This window comes from Falco cherrug, chromosome 1 (genome assembly GCF_023634085.1).
Source record: "Falco cherrug isolate bFalChe1 chromosome 1, bFalChe1.pri, whole genome shotgun sequence".
Lineage (NCBI taxonomy): Eukaryota > Metazoa > Chordata > Aves > Falconiformes > Falconidae > Falco > Falco cherrug.
This window is the reverse complement of record NC_073697.1, coordinates 16,125,964-16,147,201: the sequence shown is the minus strand read 5'-3', so window position 1 is coordinate 16,147,201 and position 21,238 is coordinate 16,125,964. Positions and strand designations below refer to the sequence as shown.

General features: G+C 39.5%; 1 protein-coding gene across 1 annotated transcript in view; it reads left to right on the top strand.

Annotated features, from left to right (window-relative positions):
• Positions 1-18,473, top strand: part of IQCM (IQ motif containing M) — a 116,280-nt gene extending 97,807 nt beyond the window's left edge. The window contains 2 exon segments of the mRNA XM_055726345.1: positions 18,333-18,418; positions 18,420-18,473. Coding sequence (XP_055582320.1) covers positions 18,333-18,418; positions 18,420-18,473 — 140 coding nt within the window.
• The last annotated feature ends 2,765 nt before the right edge of the window (positions 18,474-21,238 follow it).

Sequence of the window (21,238 nt, the reverse complement as noted above, 5' to 3'; positions counted from 1 at the left end):
GACAAAATACGTAGGTTTTGTTATTGTTCTTGCCTACCATTTGAGAGTTCCCTTGAAAAAGAATTTCATAATTCATATAGAATAGTAAAATACATGCAGTTCTTTATGAAGAACTGGTAGAGTAGGAACACCATGTTATCCTTCAGTCCCTCTATTAAAACATTACATACAAAAGGAAAATTTAAGCTTCATCTTTTGTCATTACTGGAATAGATATACAATCAGTAAATCAGCTGATGTGCTAACATTTTTCTGAGCAGATTCTAAAAAGACATTCACGTTTGAGTCTAGTGGTTGCAACAAAGCCTTGACTTCAGAGGACCATAATTGCCTCAAAGAAATTATTGCACTGTATTATATCTATAGCAAAATACAAAGACATACAATTTTAATAACTTAAAAGCTTTGGAATTCCAGAGCAAGAAGAGCTGTATTTCACAATTCTGTTGGGAATGATACAAGTATAACCCTGAAATTAGATCCATTAGAACTGCAATATTACAGTTAAAGAACATGATACTCAGAATGATGAAGCTGTAAGGAAGACAGGGTTTCAAAACAACAGTTGATTTTTAACATCACAGTTACCACCTACCCTTCCCAGACAGTTATCTGGAGATAGCTTAGTATCTTCCTGATAATTTTAAGAAAAGCAAGGCTAGTGGCAGGGGTGGGGATGAGTTCAGGAGAAAGGTAATTGTACTAGAGGTGCTTTTTCATTTAAAAAAAACACTTTTTCAATTAGCCAAATACAAGTATAGCTTCATGTGTACAGTCAAGAAATTTGATACAGTCAAATCTGTGACTCATGCGTGCAGTCCTTAGAATGTGAAATCCATTGGCAAGATTGATTTCCAAACCCCTAAAACCTGAGCTCTATTTCATGAAACCAGAAATTCTTTAAATACTACTTTCTTGGCTCTTCAAACTTATTTACTGTTTATCACCACACACCTATTTATATTATTTTTGCCTGATGTAACTAGTTAGTGTGCCAGTTTTCACAAATATAATTATGTTATTTTTCTATAATGTTTAAAAATTAAATTGTCTTAAAATATGCAAAATGCTTAGTGAATGAATTGCCTGCCTTTGGAATCAATGTAAACTATATGCTTTGTAATCCTTCTAAAATGCCTGCTTGCATTTGCTTTGGGTACTATAGGCAAAACGTTGCTTACACCTACTTCGTTTGATGTCAAGGGAAATTTTTAATAAAACAAGAATCAGATTGCTGAATATCTGCTACGACCCAGGCGTTCCACTTTCTAGTATTTATAACTGCTCTCAGGGTTTCAGTCACAAGAAGAAATGCTAAAGCTGTTGCTTAGCAAATTCCTTCCATTACCATCAAGAAAGACATTTCAAAAGATATAATGCAAATTAGAAATTTGAACCAATGATTTTAGTGACCTGATTGTTTGAGTTCCTGATGACATCTCAATACTGGCTAGTGAGTGTGACAAATTTTCCACAGAGGCATGAGAAGCTGCATACCTGCAGTTATTTTCATTGCTACATCCCATAAAACCAGGCTTTGGGATTAATAGACTCATAGATCAATAAAACATTGGCCATGTTATAAGAAAGTGCTAAGCAGCAGTGAGAATACTGTTTCTAGTCAAAGTACCAGGAAAATAGGGATCCATTTATTTCAGGGTATTTCCCCCCCACCCCCCAGAGTCATCGTTACTGGCCTTATTCCTGTATCTGGAATAGTCTCCAGCAGGTGCCATATTTAATACAAATGCTTCCAGTCCTGAGTAACGTACTGGAGTTAATAATGTAGTGGCAAAGTTTTAATTATTCGCTAATCTGTTCTCAGTTGGTTAACCTGAAAATAATGCCTGCTTGCCCTATTGGCAGCTCCGAAGACTACAGTGAACAGGTGGGGTGTTTTCTTTCCAGGAAATGTCAGTTTGATGTCTGGAAGCAGATGTAGTTTTCCCCGACTCAGTGCGGGTCTATCTTCTAACTTAATAGGAGCTCTAAATAGCTGACAGGTGATAATACATCTAGTCAGCTCAAAGCGTATTCTGACTGTACTGCCAGCTAGGAAATGGAAAACTTTCACTCCTGCAACGGTGATCAGAAAGCCATCACCTTTTAGAGCAAGAAATCACGTTTAAATAAACTTTCTGATTAGAAAATCAGGTCAGCTGCCTTCATAGATATACATAATTGATACAGCTATGTGTATAGAAACCTTATTTTGTGAAACAGCTGATCTATTTGCTATCTGATATTAAAAATAACTTTCAGGAAAGAAGAGATTATTTAAATCTCCATTGTAGGCACCTCTTAAACGAAGGAGGATACGGAAGAAGTCTGTATCTAATCTGACCTCCAGAGTGTCAGCTCCAGAGCAGAGATCTAAGCCTAAAGCAATCAGTAATTCTTTTCTTTCGTAAACCAATTTTCATCTACAATGAGCATTTTGAGTGAATCCAGTGTGGCTCTGAGTGCAGTTCTCATGGGCTCAAAGCTTTTTCTCCAGGCTGCGGTACTCTTGGTGTCTTCTGCAGTCATACTAGTTATTCCAAATTGGGGTTATTTAGTTCCTGTGAGGGAGGAGAGGAAGGTGAGGGAAAGGGAGTTCAGATAATAGTGTTTTTTCACTTGCTCTCAATCCTACCATCTCCCTTCAGTTTTCTCTGGTCTGAGAGAGAGCCATCTGTTCCTCTCACCTTCCAATTTTCCCCAGCAGTTGGTACAGCATTTAGAAAGCAATATTTTCTTCTAGATATAATAATTTGTTCTCTGAGAGCTGCTCTGCTGAGGATGCTTCAGCTAATAACAACTTTCATTCCTGCTCCCACTAGTTCTTGGTGTATGTTACTGCAAACTGTGTACCCTAAAAGGAATGTTTGATACCATGCTGAGATGGCATCTAACTCTAGGTTGTGGTAGATTCTTGGTTTGGATCACAGCCCACTTAGAAAGTAGAAAATCCATTTTAGTTTTACCAATACAGCACATAGAATCAAAGGAGATTTATATCTGAGGCAGCTGTTCTAGCACCATTAATATGTAGAAGCAACAGTGTAGTGATCAGATTTATGAAACAGAAAAGTTCTTCATATTCCAGCCGCATGCAAGGCAGATGGGCTGTTTGGGTTAGCTAAAGAAAACCTTGTGGGAATGTAGGATGTGGAAGGTCTGAGATCTGACCTGTATCGTAGATGTGCTGAAGTTCTTCAAGGATGGTAGTCAGGCATCCGCAGTAACAGAAGGTCCCTTGTCTCCGAGGCCAAAGCAGTTCTAATAAGAAAAGGGGAAAACTGAATATTTATGTCTAAGGAGATAGTGCACAGACCTGGTGCACATGAGGCAACAAAGCCGCAGTCTCCTGGAGCTGCCTGCAAGACCATCCTCAAAAGGAATTGTGTAATGGACAAGATGAACTATGAGAAATGATAGAGAGTTTAGGGATCTGCAGATCCGACATTTCCTCCTGAAATGCAATAGCTTTCACTCTTATTTTCACTTAGCAAAAAAGATGGGACCTGTATTCTCTTTGCCTTCCTTGATGTAACCTTTGCAATCTGAATTGTGAGGATTTGGTCCTTTGTACATTTGCAGCTGTACAAAAAGTGAACTTTATTTTCATGAACTTGCTCTGGTATGTAATCATCTCCAATACAGAATTATGCTCCTGAACGTGATGAAATTGCTTAATATATTATAAGATATTAAATCAAAAGAAAAAATGTCCACTCAGTTTGTGATTCCTTGTTATATACCCATTCCGGGTGAGAAAGATATGGGAGATTTAGCACATGCAAAGAACCACAAGCAGTAAGAAGCAAATATTGAAACCTCAGTTCTGCAGATATTCAGTTAGATACTTTTTGTTATCAGGTAATCAAAGTTGATTTGACTGTATGGTGGGTAAATCATTAGCCAAACCTCACTTCTTAGAAACAACAGTGATTTTGAGCTGTGTCCAGTGATATTCTGAGTAACTCACCAAATTGATTATTCTGTCAGTCAGCACTGGGTACTGCAGGAATGTAGATTATGCATGTAGATAATAGACAGACAGACTGACAGACAGATTGACCAACTTCATTTGCTAAGCCTGAGATTCAAGTTAAAAAAATGACAGCAAGTTAAAAACTCCTGGAAAAGGAGATTTAAATTAGGAAGGATGACCCAACGCTAACAATAGCATTGTGAATGGCGACATTGTCATTCTGAATGGAGATCTGCTTGAGTCAAATTGAATAACAATGCTCTTTTTCTTCATTAAGGCCATTAAAATCTGTAAGGCTATGGGACCTTGATAGACATAAAGGTTTTAAAAAGCAATGAGGAGAGACTAATGCTCATTGCTGCATACTTGCTTGAAGAGCCCAATTAAGTAAAAGTTTGTGCTAATTTGTGCTCTCTAAAAAATCTAAGCAGAGAAGCTCATTTTTGCTATTGCATTGGTTCAGAAAAAATAGTCTTTTCTTAGTATCACCATATAAATATTACAAATTCTTTTTGGAGTGCAGAATGATTTTTACTATTGTAACTGGAGATAAATGTTATTTGTGCATAACATCAAAATACAAGAATTCACCAGGATCCTTTCTCTGTGCCTCACTATGCTGTTTCAATGAAGTGTCTCTGGGAATACTGCAGTTTTCTATTGTTTTTTTGGAAGTGCTAATATTAGCATGAAATGTGATAAGAATTATTTAAGAACCTAATTGCATGCTCTCTATTTGGCATGTGAATTTTGCATCTTCAGAATTCATCTTTTCAGAGTTCTTTATTTAGTTTCTATTAATACCCTGTAATTTAATAATTGTAGTGGGAGGCTAAGGAGAATATGGAACAAGAAAGGATTTGCATATCTCTTTGATACAGTCGTTTATGATAGGCTCTGACTATTTTTTAGACAGTTCTTAAAAGGTAGTTTTGCTAAGGCTGGTGTGGACACCACAGAGCATGAGAGACTGAATAGGGAGACCGTTCATCCTTTATTCCAGTCATTTGTCTTATGAGTAAGGGAAGGCTGAATCAATCAATCAGAGATCTGCAAAACAGTATTAAGCAATGTCATTCTTGATTAAATCTTGCTTTCAGTGTAGATATCAGCCTAAAGAAAAGATCGTTTAAACTAAATCTTGCCATGAAAGCGGGGAAAAAAATAGAAATGGCTTTTTCTGTTGCCCCATGACTATGCTAAAAAGCACATCTGAAAAAAAGTTGTGGCTGTGACTTCATGTTTGAGTTTTTGCCTGTTAAAACAGATTACTACAGGCCTCTGTTTTTTGCACTTGTAACCTAAGTAAGAAAATGGCATGCAAGAAAGAAATCTTCTGGAAAGATTGGCTAATGGCTGTGTAAACAGCAAATGCTTACCACATATGGGCATTAGGAGTTTTTATTGCAAAGACTCAGTGACTACTATGAACAGGGTAGAGCTCTGAAACATGGCAGTAAGGCAGATCTTTCGCACGAGGCTTGGAAGTAGTTTGGCAATGTCCTTACCAGAGGGTTTGTGACTCTTTACTCGGGATCTATGTGCAACAGAGGGCACAGCAGCTAAAGGACAAGGCTGTACTGTGCTGCTGGGGTCTTCTGCAAAGGCCTGGGGTGATGTGAATGAAGGGAACACAGCAAAACAGGGCCTAAGCAGAGGCACCTCAAGCGTTTGCATGTAAGTAAGGAAGTGCCTGCAAGGCACCATTGCGGGGAATGCCTTTGACCCTTTCTGGGAAATAATCCACATCCCGAGGTGCCTCTGAAGTGCCTGTGCGCAAATACATGCAGTATGGGGAATGAGTGCGACAAATTCAAGTTCTGTGTGCAGGTGCAGGGCTGTGATCTTGTTGGGATGGTGGAGACGTGGTGTGATGGCTGTCATGGTTTAACCCTGGCTGGTAATGAAAGGACAACGGCTCACATGACTGGAGTGCTGCCGTGGGATGATACAGGGTATTTAGGAAGGACAGGCTGGGAAGGCACCAGGAGGAGTTACTCTATGTGAGAAGGTAGCTGCAGTGCCTGGAGCTCTGCCTGGAGATGGGTGACAAGCCAGCTGAGAGCTTATGGGGATGGGAGATGTCGTAGTGGGTGTCTGCTATAGACTGCCTCATCAGAAAGAATGAGTAGAGGAGGCCTTCTACAGAAAGCTGAAAGTGGCCTTGCTTTCACAGACTGATCCTCGTGGTGGATTTTCACCTCTCCAGTATCTGCTGGAGGGATAACACAGCAGGGCAAAAGGACATTCTAGGAGACCATTGAAGGCAACTTCTTGACAAAAGTGATAGAGGAAGCAATGAGGAGAGGTGGTCTGCTGGACCTCACACTTACAAAAAAGGAAGGGCTTGCTGGGGATGTGAAGGTCAAAGGCAGTCTTGGCTGCAGTGACTAAGAAATGACAGAGTTCAGGAACTGGAGAAGAAGGGACAGGGTGAAAAACCGAGATCACAACTCTGGACTTCAGAAGAGCAGACTTTAGCCCCTTCAGGGAACTGCTCGAAAGAGTCCTGTGGGATAGCCTGCTAGAGGAAATAGGAATCCAACAGAGCTGGTTGATATTCAAGAATTGCCTCCTCCAAGTCAAGAGCAGTCTATCCCAAAGAGCAGAAAGTTAAGGGAAAGTGTCAGGAGGCCTACATGGATGAGCAGGGAGCTCCTGGCCAAATGCAAACACGGACAGGAAGTATAAAGGAGGTAGAAGCAGGGACAGGTTAACCTGGCAGGAGTATGGAGACACTATCTGAGTATGCAGGTTACAGCGAGGAAAGACAAAGGCCACCTGGAGCTGGGGAGGGATGTCAAAGGCAACACAAAGGGCTTCTGCAAGTACTGAAGTAGCAAAAAGAAGACTAGGAAGAACACAGACCCACTGCTGAATGAGGCAGACCTGCAAAAGGCTGAGGTACCGAATGCCTTCTTTGCATCAGTCTTTACTAGCAAGAATGGCCTGCAGACATGCAAGGCCCTGGTGATCACGGAGAAAGTCTGGAGCAAAGAAAACATGGTGGAAGAGGATCAGGTATAGGAATAGTTAAGCAAACTGGGCACATAGTCCATGGGCCCTGATGGGGTGCACCCACAAGTGCTGAGTGTCTAATGTCATTGCAAGACCACTCCCAATTATCTTTGAATGATCACAGCAATTGGAAGAGGTTTCTGAGGGCTGGAGGAAAGCAAATGTCACTCCTGTTTTCAAAAAGGGCAGGAAGGAGGACTCAGGGAACTACTGACTGGCCAGCCTTACCTTGATTCCTGGGAAGGTCATATGAATAAAATGCATTGGGCACAAACTGAAACAGAGCAGGTTCTACCTGAACATCCAGAAACATTTTACTGTGGGAGACTGAGCACTGGCACATGCTTCCCTGCGAGGTTGTGGAGTCTCCATCCTCAGAGATATTCAAAAGTCATTTGGACATGGTCCTGGGCACCCTGTTGTAGGCAGCCCTGCTTGAGCAAGGGGGCTGGACAGGATGGCCCTCAGAGGTCCTTTCCAATCTCAACCATTCTGTGACTGAAAAAGAAAGGCTTCAAAATATTTTGATTGGCCTGAAAGAAGTAGGCTCCCTCCTGTGCCTTTGGAGAGGATGAAGCAAAGGTTTCAGGAGGCTTCTGTAATAATGATGAGTGAAAAAAAAAAAACCAACCCCCCAAAAAACCAAAAACCAGTTTCTACTCCAAGTCTACTTTTTGAGGGTTGGAGAACGTGCCTTGGATACAGCAAATACTGGGGCACGACAGAAGGGGAGAATACACTCACTCATGGAAGTGGGCATCCGAGTAACTATCCGATTTGCATTTCTGGTGACTGTCCCCTTTCCTCAAATCACAGTACCTTCTGGTCTTCCTGTGAACAGGGAAGGATCCTACATTTCCCTAAATACAGAAATTATTTTAACTACTCTATTTATAAGGTTAAATACAGACCATAAATGAAACAGTATTTGAGGTCAGCTCAAATAGAGTGTATCAAGAGGAGGGAGATACTGTGATTTAACAAGGAAACCCAATCTAACAGATATTTTAGTTGTTTGCTTTACATCCATGGATGGCTTATAACCATCACAGTAATTCAGAAGACCACTTTCCATCAGCTAGTAATGATAGTCCTAAAACCAAAAGGGAATCTGTACTGTGCTGCTGTTTCTTTGCTTGCTCTGGAAAGATCAGGGAAGACAGAAGCAGTTGCCACAAGTCCCTGCAGTTTGCACAGAAGTTTACCATTTTCTGACAGTGGATGTCTGATACCATGAATGTACAGATCACAGTGTTTAATATTCATAGCTTCTCAGAGCAGAATTATTCTAAATAATTTTTTGTATCTATGAGAGCTGACAATGCAGGGAACAGTAAAGTATAGATGCCCCAAAAGCATAAAATATTTTTATCTATAGTTATTCATATAGGTCAGTTAATTCTGACAGAGGACTTAAGTGATGTTTCCCCAAGATTCATCAACTGATAAAACAGTAAATCCTTATAGGACAGAGGACATGTTTGTTGCTAACTATGTGCTGGCATTCAATTGATGAAGGGTTTTTTGCTCCTGGGTATAAAAATTATTGAAAATACAAAAAAAATATTGAAAAATATGTATTGGCAAAATGGAAAAAAATGCAAAGGGATTTGATCGAGCAGTATGCATTATCTCTTAAATTCCTGACTTTGCATTTTTATTTCAGCATTTCTATTTCATCACCTGACTCACTGGCCACTTTCTCTGAAAGAAAATGTTGACTTTTCACGAAATTACAAGCTTTGTTGAATGGTTGGAATTTGACTAAAGGCTGAGTAAGGATTACGCGTATGAGAGAGATTTTATAGCAACGGCTTCCCAGATGTGTGGGTATGTTTACATGTTTCAGGAGCATTGTGTGAGGACATGATCTAATATTCTGTTGTGAACTCCTCATTTACTCAGTTTCTCAGAGTTCAAGGAGTTCTTCCTCCAAATACAGCAGAAGAAATAATATTGTTCTTTAGCAAACAGTCGTGGACAGATTGCAGAAATCTGTTAAATATTAATTCCATTAAGGCTGAATATTCAACTAAAATCAATTGCAATGTTATGTAAAAATAATTTCATGAATTTATTTTAAAAGGGATGCGATTAAATGAATACAAACTTGTAAGTAGTATTTTAAAGAGTACAGTGAAGCTTATAATAATTAGTTGTTTATCTGAGGGTAATATAGGTACAAACTTAAAAAGAAAATATCATATATATATACACTTACATATATGCATATATGTGTGTCTATGTGTGGATTTCATGCACACACTCAAATATAGAAATACACCAGTGAACCAGTAAATAAAACAAAAATTAAAGTGGTCTTGGACACCCAGCCTACAGATGTCCTTTTTGTGTTTGTTAGATTACTGGTCTTCAGAATTCCTGCATCCGTGTGCAGGAGCCTGTTCACACCTCCATTTCCTGGTACGTGGATTTTAGCAGCACAGACTTATGACTGGATATGTGTTGATCCAGAATGATGCCTGATCTGGACATTTGGGAAAGCTAGTTGCTGTGGAATGGTGTAGCATGATAAATTAGCAAGGAAGTACAGATGCGGTAGCTGTGTCCTCACTGAATATGATTAGAGATGGTAAAGAATTTAAAATATCAGGAAAGAATTATGGTGCCTGTTCTCTATGTGCTGCACAGTTTTTTAAGGGAAATAAACCTTTTCAATTTATTTTTCTTGCTCAGTATTTCTCTCTATACTTTCTCATGTGGCCCATCAGCCATGTGGATATTTCACAGAAAGAATAAAGACAGATATATGAGTAGGAAGGGAGACAGAACTCAGTATAACTACTTTTCCCCTTTCGTATATGTCTTTTCTTGTGGTATATTTCCCCTCAAGAACATTCACAGGGTGAAAACAACATAAGGGCTATTGAAAATATGTAGCGAGGTACTTCATGCTTCTTATCCTCATTAATTCAAGACAGTTAACATTTGAATGTAAAATATCCCTCAATATCACTACAAAAAATGTAAATACAATTTGAGCAATGCAGTATTTGTTTCAGTGATCTCAGTGTGATGTTCAGGGCACTGCAGGAGACTTGTAGAGGAATGAAGGCAGTGGGCTGATTAGCACTGATAACATGCAGCTGTGGCCTTGCCTCGAATCCATGTCCTCGGTTGATGGACATGGATGATGTGCAGCTGTAGCTCATTCCACTAAGTGGTTAAATAGCCCTGAGGAGTGTGGGAGAGGGTGTTGGATGGAGGAGGAGGAGTAGTGTGGTCTGACCTCTTGAGGAAGGAGAGGGAAAAAAAACCAAACTATGAAACAGCACAGACAGTAGAATCTGACCAACGGTAAAAGCCTTGTTACAGCCTGATAGTTTGTGCTGCAACAGAGACTGGCACAAATATTCAGTTTTCTCATGCTGCATGTTAGAGGGTTCAAGAGAAGGGTCTGTGGGATGGTTAGTCTGCTTTTCTGAACCAGTTAAGTATGTAGACACTATTTCTAACCCTCGGTTGGAGAGTGCAGCCACTGGGGACCTACTTGCTGTTTATATCTGATGTGGGACTAGGTATTAAAATTAGTGTTGAAAATGTTTGGTGGGAACATGAATGCACCTCTGCAAGAGCAGCAAGTGACTGGAGACCTCGCCCACTGCACAGGCATTTTGCCTGCCCCCATGATCTAGGCCACGAGCAAGTGTGGTTAAACCCTGATGAGAGGCTGGCATATTCTGCATGGGCAACCAGTACCAAAACTACTCGTGTGCTTGTGCCTGGTCCTGCCTCTTTGTGGTGGTCTGTAGCTAGTGCGTTTGTGCACTGGGATGCTGAAAGGCTCTAGGTCTGGACTGCTCTGACAGGCTGCTGCTTATAAATAAGAGCCTTGATCCTATGGTTTTGGAGGTCAGGGAAAGGTTCCATTAAGTTTGGTGGGCTTGTGAAGAAAATGTCTTTTATTTCATGCTATATTGAGTGGGTTTTCAAATGAAGATTTGGGTGCCTGACTGTCCAGCGTCAGGCATTTTATTAAAAGATTGGCTCAGAACTTGCTTCCTGTTCTTTTTCCTAGGAAGACCACTTGCTATGACCAAAATCAATCACTGTTTCAAGATTCCTGGCACACACATGTAAAGACGAATCACTTTCTGTCATGCTGCTATTATTGCAATTATGTGATGAAAATGAGAATGCAATCCAAAATACAGAAGCCCCAAATCTTCAAATGCAAATGCCCTTGCAAATGAACCCTCTACACACACGGAGAGAAAAGATCCGGGCTTAGATTCACAACATGTAGCCTGGCTCTGATTCTATGTATGAGAACGCTTACTGTAAGACTGAAATCAAATTATCTCTGTGTTCAGAAGATAGTTACCATTAAATTCATCTCTGCACCATCTAATTTCATTCTTGGATTTTTTGCATTGTTTATCTTAACTAATGAAGAATGTTGACACAGCAGATCATGTGCAGCGAGGAACTCAACTTTACTAACTTTAAAATGGTTGTCTTCAAAACACTTCTAGGCAGAATGACATGAATGGAATAATAAACCGGACTTCTAGCTGCAAATCCATATTGGAAAGCTTTATGTTAGTGTTAGCGTATCAGGGTTGCATTGTGAAAGCACAGCAAAGATGCTAAAAGCATGAGAAAGGCTTTATTTTGTGAATATTTAATTCCTAATGAAAGAAAAGTAGCATAAAGGAAGTGATTATTTTTCATCATTTCAGACTGCATGTTAATGTCAGTATATCAAAGTGGTTCAAAGTGAAACAATGTGGTTTGTTCTAAAAGTAGCAATTTACTTTTACTACAGCATTATTTCAGTAGTTTTGTTTTAAGCTATTTTTATGTCAGGGAATCCAAATTAGGAAACTTGTGAACTCTGTGATGTTTCTAGCACTTAACATATGATTTTCTAATTCCTTCATGATTGTTCCAAGGGCTTTTATTTGATTTTATTTTGCAGATGATTAGACCTTGTTACAAGTGTTTTCATTGTAACTGATATGTAAGGCTGCCAGGGCAAGATACCACCTGGGTAAGATTGCTTGCTTTGAGTGAAATGTACTCCTAGGACAACATGCCAGGACAAATAATTCAACCTTTCTATCACGAGTACCCAAAATATGTCTGATGTGACACTTTGAAATCCTTGATACTACTTCAAAGACCACTTCTTAAGTATGGCCCCACTCAGAAGAGTTAGCTGCTTGTTACAACTCCTCTGTGTCGTCCCACAAAGCTTGAAAGCTCAGGGAATCTTACAGTTATACCTGCAGGAGCCAAAATGCTCTCTAGCTTTGGCTATCACTCCAGCAACAGGGTCTACTCCAAATGCTTTTCCTCCCTGGCACAGGCATCAAACCCCAGGGTCCCCATTTTCCTGTGCACCCCTCATTCCGATGTACCTACCATGAAGTGCTGCCCTTCGAACAAAACTCAGGACCTCCTGTTCTCTCATATTAAAATCTCAGCTCTTCATCGTTCTTACATTTTGGTGCTTTGCATCTGATAAATTTCTTCCAGGAAAACTGAATGCAGAATCACATACTCAGAGATTACTCAACCTTTCCAAATGAAGTCTGTCATATCCCATGTGTTAACTACATGGTTTAGAGGCTAGTCCACAACTAATTTTTACCCTGGAAACAATAGAGATGATTATTCTCTTGAGAAAAACCTGGGGAGATTTACTTTAGTTTGGTTGTCAGGAGTGGCTGGTACAGGGAGAATGTAAATTTGTTGTATTTGTTATATTACAGGGAATGTATTCAAAGAGCAGTGTTACTGTCCAGCTTTATATGGTAAAAAATGTGAGCAATAGCACTTTCAGGACCTGTAAGAAACCCCAAGATAATGCATTCCTATCCTTTTATCAATATTTATGAGTCCCACACCAATAAGACCACTCTTTATTGGCAAATGCAGTTATCTTGCTTGGCATCTGAGAAGCTTAAATGCTAACCAATCCGTGGGTTTTTCTTCTCTCCTTAATACACAGAGGATTACCCTTGTGAAGGACTACATAAATAGAAAATGTGATGGCTTTGCTTTAACTACACTAAGCCTGTCTCTTTTTTTTTTTTTTTTTTTTTTTCTGGCAACGGTTTTTAGCATCAGTGTTGCATCCATATTTAAGTATGAATTCCCTTGTGTAAATCCCATTAAGGTTAATAGAATTTTAGTTTTATTACTTAATAAATTTCAAAGTGGATTAACTTTTGAGAAATATGTAACCAGCCATAACACACAGAACACAATCCCATATCAGTGTACATACACCATAGCTAAGGTACGGGTAGTGCTAACGGAGGCATGATGAACAGCTTTGTATTACGGGTAAAGAAAACAGGATAGAGTATTTTCAAGTTTGTAACTCAGCTAATATTTAAGTATTGTTTGTCTTTTATTGTTTACTACTTTCTTTCATTTCTACTCATTTTGAAATGACATTCCACCAGCTTTTGTGCTTCTGGATTTAAAATAACAATGAATGATGTGAGATACTGGTTGTCCAAGCTGTTAGAACATAACACAGTCTTATATACATAGGAATCACCAGACCCATTGTGGGAGCTGGACATTGAAAGAGGTGGTACTCAGCTGCATGTATTTCAAGAGGATCATAGAATCATATTTTAAGAGGATCCCATGACTTTACATCACATACGTAACTCTGTATGCATTCAAACTTTGTGAATTTGAAATTGGTTTATAGTATTAACTGTAGCCTTCTTCTAAAATTACTGCATTTGTCTCTCAGGAGCTTTCAGAGACTCAGGTCAACCTCAATTGCCTTTTTCCAAGTGCTGTTACATTGGATTTGCCAACATTAAAACACATGCTGAAGGTAGAAGAAACTTTTTTCTCTGGTGGCAGGGAACATTCCTGAACTTTTGGTCATCGGTGCTGCTCGGAAGCCGAGGTGAGGCTGTGTCTCCAGGGGCTGGCAGCCTTTCCCTTGACCCTCAGTGGGGCAATGCCATTCCTCCTGGGTGAGGGCCAGCCCTCTCTTCTCAACCCCAAATTTAAATAACAAAAGTAGACAAAATTTCTAAGCTATCTAACGCTCGCCCATCTCTGCATTTCTGCTGGGATTCTTTGCTTTTCCCCAGTGTTCACATCCCTCTGCACATCTTACTTTTATTTGCGCTGCTGGTATGTTGAATTGGGAAATCTGCTTATGTATAACTGTAAATTGCAGCCAAGGTTGTGAAACAGCAGACTATCTGATTATTAGTTATATTCAGGAGAGTGACTGAAAATGTCAGTACAGGTTTCCATATTTATTATCTCAGAGAACTGCATATCCAATAAGAATATGATTTTTTTTTCTTTACATGCCAGCCCTGTAACTCTGCCTGTGATCTGAAAGTCAAGCTGTCATCTTTGCTTTTAATGAATTTTTTGCAACAGAAACTTACATTACAATATTGCTGCTAACTTGAGCCAGCATAGGACTGAAGATGTTTTTATAGCTCCATTGCTTCTGCAAAAAGCTGAAGTGAAAAAGGAAAGAAGTAAAAAAAAAACCCCAAAACCCCCAAGAAATTAATTTGGTTATAAAAATAAATAATTATGATCCTAAGTAATTACAGGAACACCAGTGGTTTAAAGATAAAATGGCATGTCTTCATGGTCCTTTTTAATGGCTATAACTGTATTTTTAATGCCTAATGGCAGTAAACAGATGCAAGGGCATCCATCTACGCAGGCAAGGTGACATGCTTCTCTGTCTTATATATAAGATATAATATCTTAAAAATGAAAAGCAACTTCAATATAATTCATTCATGCTAGCAAGAATTGGCTAGGAAGCTCCTAAGAGGTATCACTCAAGGTTTCAGCCTATATAGCTTCCTTCTCACAGAAGGATCCAAGCTGAGCCTGTTTGCTTTACCTTCCAGTGTTCCAGGTCATGCTTGATTTCATCTTCACTTTCAGCAGTTTTCAACAGCCAGCTATGCAAAATCTGAATACCTGTACTTGAGATACTGTCTAAAAATGCTTTCTCTTAAGAAACGTTTGTAGTTCTTTGTTTTTCCTCTGTGACTAGAACCTGCAGTTAGATTTGCAACTGACTGTGTGATAAAGTCATAAAATTCTGCCTTTATTCAGTTCGAGGAACTTTGTCGAAGGTGTTAGGCTGCTGTACGGCTGATGATGACCATTGTAACATGTATATTTGCTGCTGTACTTTTAACATCAAGTGATATATAATTTTTCTGTAGCTTTAAAAATAATAGTAGATAATTACCAGTTGCAAAAAGTTCCAGTATTATCCTAACTTTCAAGATGAGGCAACTGAGGCAGATGACCAAGACAATCTGTTACAGTGCACTACCAGTCACAAAGTGTGTTCGAGGCATTTATCAAATGCAACAAACAGTTGCAGAAATTGATATGTCAAAACCAATTCACTTAAACAATCTGTTTTAGACTTTCCTGATTTTTTTGCCCACTGAAAAAATATTCGGTCTCATTATCTCATCTCAATGTGTCATTAAGAAGCTGTAAAGTGGCTGTTTCTGCTGTGCAGTGTACTTGTACAGCTTCATGTGTGAACACTGCAAGTTAATTTTTAGGTTTCACGGATTTGTCTTGGAAAGCTGACTTATGGCAGCTTTTTGTTTATCGTCTGCTCTATAAGTATCTTTAGGAGTAATTGTGAAGGATACTTTGTGTGGTCAGGATTTGATTGGTTTAACAACATGCTGGCTCTTCTTGTTGTTGTCTTTTGGGTTTTGTTTTTTTTTGTTTTTTTTTTTTTTTTAACAGAGTACTTCTGGTGTTGTTTCCTGTACTTTCCACTACCCAGTCCCGCTTCTGACACATCTCAGTGCTGATGAGATTTCAGGAAGCCACAAGTACTCTATCCAACAAGGAGCGTTTTGGTAAGACAGTCTCCATGTGTAAAACCTGAAGAGACCAAGTGCACCATGCAGAGCTAAAAATCAGTTTCAATTGACCCTTCTTATTTGGGTCTAAACTATCAAAGGTCCATTTTTTTTCATTTACTTGAGCAGAATAGCTAATAGCAAAGTTCAAATATGTGTATTATTTAAATCTTTATTTGGTAATGGATTATTTTATACAGTTCAGCTCTATGGCTATGGATCTATTTTCCACAGATACTGCCAAGAGAGTTTCCATTCTGGGGCTTCCTGCTTATTTCTTCCAGCTGCTTCTCTTTTTTATCCCTTCTGTTGTTATTCTCCTCCTGTCTCCTTGTTTTCACTACTGATGGAGGAGAGGCTTGGTTAGAGTTTGAAATCATAATATAAATGTTCTTGGCAATTGTTTCTTTCTGTACTCTTTGTAATTATTCTCCAGCAATTTCAATTGTATTTTCCAGTTGCAGACCATCACCAAGGACTGCATTGCTCAGTCAGAATGTAAAGGTGCAAATAAATCTTTTGAGAGAATTCATAAGGAACATGTTCGATATGGAGATGCGGCAGGAGTACACAGTGGCCAAAATGATGTTGGCTGTATTGACCAGAGTGATGCAGGAAAGAAAGTCTTTCTGCAACAGAAACCCTCCTGCCAGTCTCACCCTGCAAGTTCACCATCAGAAATAATGGGATTTGTGGGACTTGCTGACCCCACCTTCTCCAGTGGTGTAATACAGGTTAAATGCACGAAAAGAGGGGCGTGCATGCCTGTGTCTGTGTGCATCATTTGAATGCTCTGTTGTATTAATGCCAGAGAGTTTTAAAAGAAAAAAGAAATAGTCCAGTGGCATTAATCCTAGCCTTGTCAGAAATGAATTGGTCCTTCTTCCTGCAAAACTAACAACTGGCGTGGAGGCAGCGAAGCGCCGTTTTCTCACATGTGAAAGTATTTGCTGAACGAAGTCCTTTGTTTGTTTGTTTGTCTCTGTGTGTGTGTTTGTTTTCTCTACTTTTGGAACATATTAGAAAGCATCCTGCTCTTGTTATTTCTTTTGAATAGTCTATTTTCTGTAGAAAGTAATAGCCACATGGTATACTCCTATTCATCAAAACTGTGCCAAATACGTGCCATTTTAAAGCTAAATATATGTATTTTGGCTTGCTTTAAAGTAAAATAAAATAACATACCAAGAACATAGCTCTGGATGGTGTTGGTCCTATTTTCAGATGAGTATTTACCGTGAGAGGCACTTCTGTGCAATAAGCTGATCTGGTAAGGGGTGTTTTGTGAATGCAGTACATAAAGCAGTATTTCTTCATCCCCTTACTGTCAACATACCTTTTAATCATAAAAATACGTATTTTTCTACTCTTGGCGAAGCATGAGAAGCATGTGAAGCATGACCTTGTGTCCCTAATGCAATCATACCTGGCTCCTTAGCACTCTCCTTTCACTTGCATTTTAGGAATGTTTCTCCAGGGGACACAAAGATTATGAAAAAGCCTTCAGTCTGGGGGAGGTAAAATTTAGAAGCATCTGCATCAACTCTTACATCCTTCTGTAGGTATGACTGGCTGATGTACAGGAGTGTACCTTCAGTCCCTTTTTTCTTCCCTCTTGGTGGGTGCTAGTGAGTGTTTCCTTTTGTCATGTGCCGGTGATATTTTTCTTCCTTGGCTTGGTCAGGATGAGAAAAATTTCTTAAACAAACTTTTCCATTCCACTACCATACACCAAAACAAGGCCCATTTCAGGTCAGAATAAGTAAAATAGGGAGCTTCCTGGAGTTACAGGACCACATGGTTTAAAATATCTTCCTTTTCCATTGTTTTGCTTTATAAAACATTTAAAATTTATTTTGCTTTTTGTAAAGATTGCATTTTATGTATCTGGCTCAACTTTTCTTTTTCTCAACTTTTCTTTTTCTAAAAAATAAGAAATGTTACTGAGCAACTTAGCAAATGCTGAAACTAAAAAACTGTATGCTATAGCATGGCCAAATTAAGGATGTGTGATGAGGTTCATTTATTAAAAAGGAAAAAGTTTATAAAGAAAAACCAGCAGTAATTTCTCTTTGATTGCATGGAAAACAGTTCTACATGGCCTGCAGACTTAGGGGGATCCAGTAACTGAAACTAGGAATAATTTAGCAATTTCACACCTTACTTGGACACTTGAACTGAGCTTTGCTTGCAAATGCAGCATGGTTCTGTAAACAGAGTGAGGTCAAGTTGCTCTGTCTAATAATTTGCTTATTTAGAATATGAGCTTGGCCTCCTTGAAACAGTCTGAAAACTCATCCTAGGTTTTCTGTATAATCTGGGCTGGGAAAAGACATTTATCAGTCTTCTCCCAAGAATGTAGAATTTGGGGGTTTGATGTTGAAATGTTATTGGCCTTTGTTATCAAACTGCTAGTTATTCAACTTCTGATATACATCTAATTAATAAATGTTTATGTTTTATTGCATCATTTTCCCATCCAAAGTCAAAGAAAGCTGATTTTCAAGTGTCAGCTGCATTAGCAACTTCTCCAGTGAGAGAGTGGAAAAGGAAATCACCTCTCTGATCAGGGTTTCTGGTGCCACTGCATGAAAAGTAGCTGTTGAAGTCTTCAGAAATCAAGTTGCAGTGCAGAGACGCTGTTTTGTAGGAAAAGAATATTACATCTGGGAGTAAGCGGGATACAAGACTCCTTCATGATGAAGACCTCCTGAACAAGGACATAAAAGTAAATGTGAAAATCCAGCAGGATACCTAATCTTAGACCATTTCTTAAAACATGTATATCAATTTTCACGTGGTACAGTCAATCACTGTGCAATGTACATAACGGATTCGAAGATCAAAGCACTGGAACATAGTCAATAGAAAATTGTAAAATTGTACCAACCAGTGACCTTCCTAGGACAGCATATAAGCCAGTGGTTTTCTTTTTTTAGGTTATTTTTCTTTAACCTGTATAAGGGACAAATGCTTATTCTGACAGTCCTCCTGTAAATGGAGGGGCAACATCCTTCTGTAAAAATTTAGTAAATAATTCAGAATTTGGGGCCTAAAAGAGTAAATGGCACTTCTGATTTTTCTCAGTGGGTACAGTGGTACCTCTGTCCCTGAAAGTGCGTAAAACTGTTGTGCAGTATGGAGGCAAGTATTGAGGACTGCAGGCAGGGCTTACTTCTTTTGTCCTGTAAGCACAGCTAACAACTGATGCAAGAAAATCATTAAGGGATATTATTTTCACAGTTTTCTTCCCCATTGCCGCACAGGCACACCAGCAGCTGGTTCAGCATCTAGCCCACCTGTAGGTGAGAGGTAACAAGGACCCTCTAAAATAGATGTGCTGCTTAGGCAAAAGTGTCTATCTGCTGCCAGCTGATGTCCTTTAGGACTTTCCAACTGCCCATTCCCAGCTGTTCACATCCCTTCTGCCAAAACAAGGTGCCTAAGCATCTGGTAGAAGGGACCCAACTGATTATCATTTCTGAGATTAAAAATGACCTACCAAGTTATCAGTTAACCACCCTCCTGCCAATGTGTTCGAAGGCGTAAGCATGTCACATATGAACAATGGATGCTGCAGCTTTGAGGGTAACTTAGGTGCACAGGAAAATCTGGAGAATAGTTGAAGCATTTACTGCTGCTGCTGTGCATGGTTTCTGCCTGCTTTCTGTCAGTCAAAATAGTAGCGTAATTGGAAGGCTTCTTCTCTGCTTTTCTTCATCCATTTTAACACAGATGTAAAAAATAATCTTCTGAATAGGGGACTGGGGAGTACACGTACTCTGCTGCTGTGGAACATGTACTCCAGCTCCATCCTGCTACTAGAAGGAGGGTACATGTGTTCCTCTTTGCCTGTTTCAATCTTTTTCAATCTTTTAATTGTTATTATACATTTTTTCTTTTTTTCCTATTAACTAAAAATTTATATTATTGTATTTCTATTATTTTCTAAGAATTCTTCTGCCGTGCTCTTGACCTTGTAAATAAAGCCTTCCAATAATGAAGACCCTAAGTAATGCAAAAAAAAACGAGTGAGTGATTTACTGTCCCTCATCCTCTCCAGACAGCGGGTGCATGTCCGTCATCTGTTATCGCTGCCAGACCTTTGGGAACTGCTCACCACTGGTTCCACCCCTCCTCCACTCGCCATAGCACCTAGGTTCAAAACCATGTTAAGGACTGAACCCTGGTTTGCGTTTGCCCAAGCCAGCTGCAGCCCACAGCAGGCTGGTCACCTCCCTCTGCCTTGCCAAGCTGGATTTGTTCCAGCTGTGAATCCATTAGCATCCACTATTAGGAGCGGCATCAAGGTTACCCTTGGTAGGTGGCTGCCATCTCATCCCACTCCTTCCAGTCCCGGGGGACAGTGTGGCTGTTCGTCCAGCTGTGCTGGGGCTCCCACCCCTCCGCCTTGCCTAGCCCGAGTGCTGTGGCGCTGCAGGGGTCGGACCCCGGCCCCCAAATTCAAACCTTGCTGGCTGTTCTACAGTAAATGCGGTGACTTCCACTACCGATGAATGTGGCTGGCCAGGGCATTTTTCTATGAAATTTACAGTTGTTTTAATGTTTATTGATACCACCTTGTTCTACGTGCCTCTTTGGAGGAATAAACTTGCATTTAGTGGAATGACAATATGTCGCTCCAGATCTGCAAAAGACAGTGTAAGGTCAGTGAAGAGAAGCCTTCACTTTCCAATAGTTGGTTTCTGTGTATAAATTGGCACTTGATGCTCATCAAAGAACAAGAAATATTGGATATGCTTTAAATGTCCATTGTATTTTTGAGCCAACTACCTGATGGAAGTCATCACTTATATGTAAATGAACTGTCAATGGCTTGCCTCCGTTGGCAGTCGCTGGACTGTGAAGGGTATGTCTTAATAAGAACCAAAGCTCTTCACAGACTTTGATTTACTGGAAATAAAATAGAAAAGTCCTCTGAGACTACAAAGGACACTTGTTTCAGATAAAATGTCTAGACAGTAGCAATATATTTGGGGCTTTTATTATAGCAAAACTGCAAATTAGAATAGAGTGCTGAGAAAGTTCCTACGACCCAGCTGAGTTCAAAAACACTGTTTCAGACTGAGCCTTGAAACACTTACACTGAAATTAAGTTCATGGGCATTCAAAAAGTGAAAGAAAAGATGTGCAAGGTCAACGTTCAGGTTTGCTAGAACTCTAGAGCTGCCCAGACTTTACATTTGCTCTGACAAGGAGGTTGGCAATTCAGCTGTGATTTAAATTGGTTAAAGTAAACACAAATCACGCCTTGTGTTTCACTGCATTAGATAAGTCTGCTTTACAGTCTGTTCTTGTATGATGGCTTTTTTCTTTGATTATTGAAAAGAAAACACAAAATAGAGATTAA